The sequence below is a fragment of the Salvelinus fontinalis genome, chromosome 16, assembly GCF_029448725.1.
Source record: "Salvelinus fontinalis isolate EN_2023a chromosome 16, ASM2944872v1, whole genome shotgun sequence".
Lineage (NCBI taxonomy): Eukaryota > Metazoa > Chordata > Actinopteri > Salmoniformes > Salmonidae > Salvelinus > Salvelinus fontinalis.
In genome coordinates, this window is record NC_074680.1 from 2,443,484 (window position 1) to 2,452,476 (window position 8,993).

The following is an 8,993-nucleotide window of genomic DNA, read 5'->3' on the forward strand; positions in this document are numbered from 1 at the left end:
CAAATAGTTTAGGTTTTTGTATTTTGACCAACAAAGTAACAACCAGTGTAAAAATAATTTATTAGCATTTTACATAGAGTAAAAATGTCCCCAGTTGCCGAAACTAAACTGAAAAAACCTAAGGTTGAATAAATAAGCTTTCACTACAATTAATTTACCCATATCTTCATACCAAATGTAGCTATGTATTTTCTAGAACAGAATTCCCTCAAACCTATACATGATTTTACTTATGTACAACTTGAACTTCCTGAGGTCTGAAATAACCCATGATCACTAGTGAAAGCAATTCTGTGCTGCCCAATAGGTTGCAAGCACAGTTAGTCTAAAGGGCACAGCGATCAAAGTCTTTGCCAATGAACAGAAAATACAATTTCAGTGGGTGATTGTCAAATTTCCCCAAAATAAATATGCAGTACCTTAGCATAATCAATGTCCCAAGTTTTCTGCCCTACATCAATCCAACAAAAATTATATCAAACCGTTACCAAATGGTCAATGTGGGACTTTTCACTTGCCTTCGCATATCTCATGTGGACCAGTCTGCAAATCTTAAATTGCAATTAACACATGTAAATATTAACTAAACCCTCACATTTGTAAAACAGAAAAATAAATGATTCAATGTGTTTCCTATAAAGCGCAGAGAGCACTTTATTGCATGTCCCAAATTCCAGACTGGCTTGACATTCCTTTGTTAAGAAGCCGGGGACACAATGCCAAATCTCCCCCAGGTGAGGTAGCTCTGACGGTGGGGAGAAGACTTGGAACGTTGGGGGATCCTGGGATGTTGAACCAATATGACAATGTCCTGGAACCAATTTCTTCAAGTCAAATCCCAGGGAGGGAGAACGACGCTCAATCAAAGAATCGACACTGCATGTAAGTCTCGTCTGATGCCGAGTAGCTAAACTTTGTGTAGAAGGCCACGTTCTTGGGTGCACATTCCAATGTTATTTTGTAGCAATCTAATTTTTTGCTGAGGAGAGTGAGGGTCGACACTAACCTGAAATTGGTGAGAGAACAAGAACCGTTAACGAAGAGTTTAACAAAGGACAATAGCCCGCCTTGTTTTGCAAGACAAGTTGGCTAAAGCTACAACCTCACTGAAATGTAACGCCCATGTTTACCAGCTAGTATTACAGAACGGGTTGGAAGAGAGGCAAGGACTACCAATTATGTCAAACTATATTTTGGTATTTTTTTCATTAGTTTACTGTTCATACAGTCCCAAAATATTTTGCATGTCAACAGTCAAGTCATCATGATGGGGCGGCAGGTAGCCTCGAGGTTAGAGAGTTGGGCCAGTAACCGAAAGGTTGCTAGATCGAATCCCCGAGCTGACAAGGTAAAAATCTATCGTTCTCCCCCTGAACAAGGCAGTTAACCCACTGTTCCTAGGCCGTCATTATAAATAAAAATTTGTTCTAAACTGACTTGCCTAGTTAAATTTAAAATTTGTGGCAAGTAACACTGCTTCTTGTCAATAGGATTTTCAAGAAGCAAACCGACTGCTGACATGCAAAACATTTGAAGTGTTTTTTGTTGTTGTGGATTTTTCCTTTAAGCTCAGTGGAGACAACTCACAGTTTCCCCAGCTGTTTTCCCCGGCACACGTCACTGACAACCACCTCCTCCACCCTTCCTCTCTGTGAATGAGACAAAATGTCAGACATTTTGAAGTCTTCAATGGGCTGAATAACATTGTGACAAACGTGTGGTTTTGAGCAAAATATCCCATTGTTATCAATGCAGTGTTACGTGTGTGTCTGTCACGATACGGACCGATAGGATTAGACCAAGTACACCAATCAAAAAGGAGTTGACACAGATCCGGGGAGGGTTTAAGGTAGATTGCTTGTTGGTAAACCCTACCTTTGCACAGGAATGAATGAACTTGTGCTCTGTGATCAATGTGGCCGTGGCAACAATCTGTCCCAGGTTTGTGTCCTCCACCACGATGACATAGTAGTCCCCAGTCTTTTTCATGTGCTCAAATTTCTCTATGAGAGAATATACAGGATCATTTTGGGTAGTGTGTGCATCTATATCTGAAGGACAGGATATCATATGGCAAAACACTTATTGAGGACCTTTTTACTGAAGAATGTGTGTTTTCTATGATTGTGTATTGATGAAAAATCAGAATATACATTCACTTTAGAACATGTCAAAATCCACTGTCAAAATGAACCAGTCAATGTGTATTGCCATGCCCAGGCTTTGATTGGAACATACTAATAAACTGCTCTGGCGTAACATCCCCTGCAGTTGTGAGTTGGGATAACACCTTGTAGAATCCTGTGTAGCAAAAACAACATTGTAACTATTAGGAAACTTACATTCAACATTTTATCTTAGACATAGAATAGAATGCACGACTGTTGAACCAGACAGGTCAGTCTCTTATTGTGAAAACACTGACTTTCAGGAATGCTACTATTGTAATACACAAGTCAGTCAGTCTCTTATTGTTGTTCAGCTAAGTCAGTCTTATTATTTGGAATGTGTCAGTCAGGGTCGTGCTCATAAGGGAACACTGTAGCAAAAGGTTTTGCAACGGAAAACTCAAAATGACCGTTCCTGCTTCAGTCCGTTTTCTTCCGGTTGTTGCTGAATGCACACAACCCAGATAAAGCAGTGTGTTGTAGTGGCCCTTCCTTCCTTACCCCTGTTGAAGTCGGCTGTGCAGAGAGGCCTGAGGACCAGACCTTCCCCAGGCTGGGAGGGGGAGATTGGGGGAGAGAAGGACACTGTCTTGCTACTCCAGTCCAGCTCCTGGAGCAGAGCTGGCTCGAATAGTGGCGTCTCATCCAGCAGCATCCCACAGGCTCTGCACACACACACACACACACACGTTTAATGTTAGCAAAACTGTGACGTAAAGGTGTGGGAATAAAATGTATGTACTAATCAAATACTAACTGTATATAGTGTGTAAATCCTTTCTCCAAGATTAGCTTAATATGTTTACTTTTGAAATGACGAATTCAGTTCTGATGTACAGACAGTGGACTTTGACCGAGCAAATACGGTATAAAATAGTAATGAGGAACAAAATGAGTCTAACTTTGGGTTGAAAGACACTCAGGGCAGTTTCCAAAATGGTAGACAATGTCAGTGAGTGACTAACATTCAACTTGAAGAATTTGTATGAATCATTTATTGATACCATTCTCTCCTCTTGGCTTTGTAAGGTGAAATAACTCCTTATCTCCCATTGCCCATTTACTGGGATTGAATTACAACTGTATTGTGTTCAGGATATGTCCTCCTATACTCTCCTCCTATCCAGGACGTGTAACAGGAGTTGGACCTACCCCACTATGTGGACACACTTGGGTGCAGCCATAGAACAAGAATTTAGGCCTACCGTCCACCTTTTGCCAAGTAAGGGAACTGACTGATGGTGGTCAAAGTCAATTGTCTTGCCTAGAATTGTTTCATAAACAGCGAAGGACTGGTCTAGTTATGGAAGTGTTTATGTCTTTCCCTTGATGAATCTAGAAGAGTAAGGTTAGTTCATTGCTATCGGTCTGTGGTAAAACGAGCTCAAGTAAAAAATACTTTAAAAGTACTACTTAAGTCGTATCTGTACGTCACTATTTATATATATTTTTTTACTTCACTACATCTGTAAAGAAAATAATGGACTTTGTACCATTTTTCCTGACACCCAAAAGTACTTGTTACGTTTTGAATGCTTAGCAGGACTGGAAAATAGTCCAATGCAAGCACTTATCAAGAGAACATCCCTGGCCATTCCTACTGCCTCTGACCTGGTGGACTCACGAAGCACAAATACTTCATTTGTAAATTATGTCTGAGTGTTGAAGTGTGCCCGTGGCCATCTGTAAATAAAGCAACAAGAAAATGGTGTCCTCTGTTTTGCTTAACCTATGGGATTTGAAATAATTTATACTTTTACTTTTGATACTTTAATATATTTTAGCAATTACATGTACTTTTGATACTTATGTATATTTAAAACCAATTTACTCAAGTAATATTTTACTGGGTGACTCACTTTTACTTGAGTCATTTTCTATTAAAGGTATTTACTTTTATTCAAGTATGACCATTGGGTACTTTTTATACCACTGCTAGCTGTCATAAAATGTTCACTATTTACAAAAGGCACAGTAACTATGTTGCCACAAGCACAGATAGAACAATGGTTTAGTTATATAAATCTTTGCCATAAGTTTCCATAGTACCAAAATCTTTTTCCTGACAAATGTTTTCCCTGACAAGCTAACGTTACAACAACTTAGCTAGCTAGTGAGAGTAACTACCTTTCCGTTTTCTGACACTTGCTAACATGTTTATTATAGCTAGCTAGTTAGCTAACCCTAAATTAATTAATCAGAGATCTACTGGCTAGCTGACATTAGCTACACTTCACAACATTGCTCTTCAGCTATGCTAATGTAGCTAGCTAAATCAAGAAAATATGCCAATGTACTTACGGTGACATCAATGTAAGGGCACGTACAGATGAATAAATATCGGAATGAGATGAATGAATACTTGATCGATCTCCTTTTTCGAGTGTATCACTAGTTTACATCATTGATCGAAACAGAATATTCTTCTGATATCACTCCTATATGACGTGGCAGAGATGCTAGAGCCAGAGACGGAAGAGGAAGTGGGACATCCCACTCCGATTTTTTCTGTTTCATTGGATGTCAATGAACTAAGTAGACCAGACCAAGAGCCGTATGCAGTGCCTTCAGAAAATATTCATGCCTCTTGACTTATTCCACCTTTTGGTTGTGTTACAGCCTGAATTCAAAATTGATTAAATAGCTTCTTTTTTCCCTCTCACCCATCTACACACAATAACCCATAATAACAAAGTAAAAACATGTTTTTATAAAATTTTGCAAATGTATTGAAAAAGAAATAGCTAATTTACATAAGTATTGATACCCACGAGTCAATCATTTGTAGAAGCAACTTTGGCAGCGACTACAGGCGTGAGTATTTTTGGGTAAGTCTCAGAGTCCACACCTGGATTGTGCAACATTTGCCCATTATTATTTTCAAAATGATTCAAGCGCCGTCAAATTCATTGTTGCTCATTGCTTGACACCATATTCAGGTCTTGCCAAAAAATTTCAAGTAGATTTAAGTCAACATTGTAGCTTAGCCACTCAGGAACATTCAATGTCTTCCTTGTAAGCAACTCCAGTGCAGATTTGGCTTGTGTTTTAGTTTATTGTCCTGCTGGAAGGTGAATTAATCTCCCAATGTCTAGTGGAAAGCAGACTGAACCACGTTTCCCTCTAAGATTTTGCCTGTGCTTAGCTCCATTCAGTTTATCCTGAGAAAAAAAAATCCCCAGTCCTTAACGATAATAAGTATACCCATAACATTATGCAGCCACCACTATGCTTGAAAATATGGAGAGTGGTACTCAGTAATGTGTTGTATTGGATTTGTCCCAAACATAACACCTTGTATTCAGGACAAAAAGTGAATTGTTTTGCCACATTTTTTGCAGTATTACTTTAGTGCCTTGTTGCAAACAGGATGCATTTTTTTTGAATATTTTGTATTATGTACAGACTTCCTTCTTTTCACTCTGTCAATTAGGTTAGAATTGTGGAGTAACTACTATAATGTTATTGATCCATCCTCAGTTTTCTCCTATCACAGCAATTAAATTCTGGAACTGTTTTAAAGTCAACATTGGCCTCATGGTGAAAACCCTGAGCGGTTTCCTTCCTCTCCAGCAACTGAGTTAGGAAGGACACCTGTATCTCTTTGTATTGACTGGGTGTATTGATACACCATCCCAACTGACATTAAGAACTTCACAATGCTCAAAGGGATATTCAATGTCTGCTCTTTTTTTACTAAAAGGTGCCCGCCCTTCTTTGCGAGGTATTGTAAAACCTCCCTGGCCTTTGTGGGTGAATCTGTGTTTGAAATGCACAGCTCGACTGAGGGACCGTACAGATAATTGTATGTGTGGGGTACAGAGATGACATATGAATTAAAAAATCATGTTAAACACTATTATTCCTTGTGATTTATGTGACTTGTTAAGCAAATCTTTTCCACAACAAAATGTGGAAAACGTCAAGGGGTGTGAATACTTTCTGAAGTAGTTGGGCCAGGTTTTAGAAAAGCTGCCATGTTTGCACCGTTATTCTTAACATTTTGGTGATGTAACAATACGAGAGCACCTCCGACAATTCCCCTATGAAATTACCGCTGTAAACAAGCAGAAAAGAGTTGCAAAATTAACAGATGTTTTTATTGATTAGCATTTGGGATAATGTGTATCCAAGTCAGTACTATGTTGTGTTGTCAACAAATTGCATGTCTGCTTTCACTGGGCATCCTATGTTTTGAAAACTATCTGAAATAATCAGCACAACGAAGGGTCAATTATCACTTAGTAACGGCTATGGAGGAGAAAGTGGCCCTCTATAAAGGTTCTGACAGAAACCGCAATGGCCCAACTCTCTATATACAGTGCCATCGGAAAGTATTCAAACACCTTGACTTTTTCCACATACCAGACTTATTCTAAAATGGATTAAATAAAAACATTTCCTCTGAAATCTACTCACAATACCCCATAATGACAAAGCGAAAACAGGTTCTTAGAAATATTTGCAAAAAAAATAAAACGAAATACCTTATTTACGTAGTAAATCAATGTTTCCATTGATCATCCTTGAGATGTTTCTACAACTTGATTGGAGTGCACCTGTGGTAAATTCAATTGATTGGACATGATTTGTGGCTAGTGATACATTACATCAAGATGGCAAGATGCAGTAGATGGTATACAGTACAGTATATACATATGAGATGAGTAATGTAGGGTATGTAAACATTATATGACGTGGCATTGTTTAAAGTGGCTAGTGATACATTTATTACATCAATTTTTCCATTATTAAAGTGGCTGGAGTTGAGTCAGTATGTTGGCAGCAGCCACTCAATGTTAGTGAATGGCTGTTTAACAGTCTGATGGCCTTGAGATAGAGGCTGTTTTTCAGTCTCTCGGTCCCTGCTTTGATGCACCTGTACTGACCTCGCCTTCTGGATGATAGCGGGGTGAACAGGCAGTGGCTCGGGTGGTTGTTGTCCTTGATGATCTTTTTGGCCTTCCTGTGACATTGCGTGGTGTAGGTGTCCTGGTGGGCAGGTAGTTTGCCCTCGGTGATGCGTTGTGCAGACCTCACTACCCTCTGGAGAGCCTTACGGTTATGGGCGGAGCAGTTGACGTACCAGGCGGTGATACAGCCCGACAGGATGCTCTCGATTGTGCATCTGTAAAAGTTTGTGAGTGTTTTTGGTGACAAGCCGAATTTCTTCAGCCTCCTGAGGTTGAAGAGGCACTGCTGCGCATTCTTCACCACGCTGTCTGTGTGGTTGAACCACTTCAGTTTGTCCGTGATGTGTACGCCGAGGAAATTAAAACTTTCTACCCTCTCCGCTACTGTCCCGTCGATGTGGATAGGGGGGTGCTCCCTCTGCTGTTTCCTGAAGTCCACGATCATCTTCTTTGTTTTGTTGAGTGTGAGGTTATTTTCCTGACACCACACTCCGAGGGCTCTCACCTCCTCCCTGTAGGCCGTCTCGTTGTTGTTAGTAATCAAGCATCCCACTGTAGTGTCGTCTGCAAACTTGATGATTGAGTTGGAGGCGTGCATGGCCACGCAGTCGTGGGTGAACAGGGAGTACAGGAGAGGACTGAGAACACACCCTTCTGGGGCCCCAGTGTTGAGGATCAGCGGAGTGGAGATGTTGTTACCTACCCTCACCACCTGGGGGCGGCCCGTCAGGAAGTCCTGGAACCAGTTGCACAGGGCGGGGTCGAGACCCAGGGTCTCTTGATGACGAGTTTGGAGGGTACTATGGTGTTAAATGCTGAGCTGTAGTCAATGAACAGCATTCTCACATAGGTATTCCTCTTGTCCAGATGGGTTAGGGCAGTGTGCAGTGTGCAGTGTGATTGTGTTGTCTGTGGACCTATTGGGGCAGTAAGCAAACTGGAGTGGGTCTAGGGTGTCAGGTAGGGTGGAGGTGATATGGTCCTTGACTAGTCTCTCAAAGCACTTCATGATGACGGAAGTGAGTGCTACGGGTCGGAAGTCATTTAGCTCAGTTACCTTTGCTTTCTTGGGAACAGGAACAATGGTGGCCCTCTTGATGCATGTGGGGACAGCAGACTGGGATAAGGATTGTTTGAATATGTCCGTAAACACACCAGCCAGCTGGTCTGCGCATGCTCTGAGGACGCGGCTGGGGATGCCGTCTGGGCCTGCAGCCTTGCGAGGGTTGACACGTTTAAATGTTTTTCTCACGTTGGCTGCAGTGAAGGAGAGCCCGCAGGTTTTGTTAGCGGGCCATATCAGGGCACTGTATTGTCCTCAAAGCGAGCAAAGAAGCTGTTTAGTCTGTCTGGGAGCAAGACATCCTGGTCCGCGATGGGGCTGGTTTTCCTTTTATAGTCCGTGATTGACTGTAGACCCTGCCACATACCTCTTGTGTCTGAGCTGCGACTCTACTTTGTCTCTATACTGACGATTAGCTTGTTTGATTGCCTTGCGGAGGGAATAGCTACACTGTTTGTATTCGGTCATGTTTCCGGTCACCTTGCCCTGATTAAAAGCAGTGGTTCGTGCTTTCAGTTTTGCGCAAATGCTGCCATCAATCCACGGTTTCTAGTTTAGGAATGTTTTAATAGACGCTGTGGGTACGACATCGCCGATGCACTTGCTAATAAACCAGCCCACCAAATCAGCGTATTCATCAATGTTGTTGTTCGCCGCAATGCAGAACATATCCCAGTCCACGTGATCGAAGCAATCTTGAAGCGTGTAATCCGATTGGTCGGACCAGCGTTGAACAGACCTGAGCGCGGGAGCTTCCTGTTTTAGTTTCTGTCTATAGGCTGGAAGCAACAAAATGTGGTCAGCTTTTCCGAAAGGAGGGCGGGAGGGCCTTATATGCGTCGCGAAAGT

General features: G+C 41.5%; 1 protein-coding gene across 1 annotated transcript; it reads right to left on the reverse strand.

Annotated features, from left to right (window-relative positions):
• Nucleotides 1–41: 41 nt before the first annotated feature.
• Nucleotides 42–4,662, reverse strand: gnpnat1 (glucosamine-phosphate N-acetyltransferase 1). Its single transcript, XM_055864148.1, has 6 exons — nucleotides 4,470–4,662; nucleotides 2,670–2,833; nucleotides 2,239–2,301; nucleotides 1,876–2,003; nucleotides 1,588–1,649; nucleotides 42–1,006 (listed from the first exon to the last, which is right to left on the reverse strand). The coding sequence occupies exons 1-6, from the start codon at nucleotides 4,475–4,477 to the stop codon at nucleotides 859–861; spliced, it is 573 nt and encodes a 190-aa protein (XP_055720123.1). The 5' UTR covers nucleotides 4,478–4,662; the 3' UTR covers nucleotides 42–858.
• Between the last annotated feature and the right edge of the window lie 4,331 nt (nucleotides 4,663–8,993).

Excerpts from the sequence above, each read along its gene's own strand:
- gnpnat1 (XM_055864148.1), bottom strand. Across the intron at positions 2,302-2,669 it reads CACAGCCGACTTCAACAGGG|GATTCTACAAGGTGTTATCC; the intron begins GTAAGGAAGGAA and ends TTTGCTACACAG. Across the intron at positions 1,007-1,587 it reads GGAAAACAGCTGGGGAAACT|GTTAGTGTCGACCCTCACTC; the intron begins GTGAGTTGTCTC and ends CACCAATTTCAG.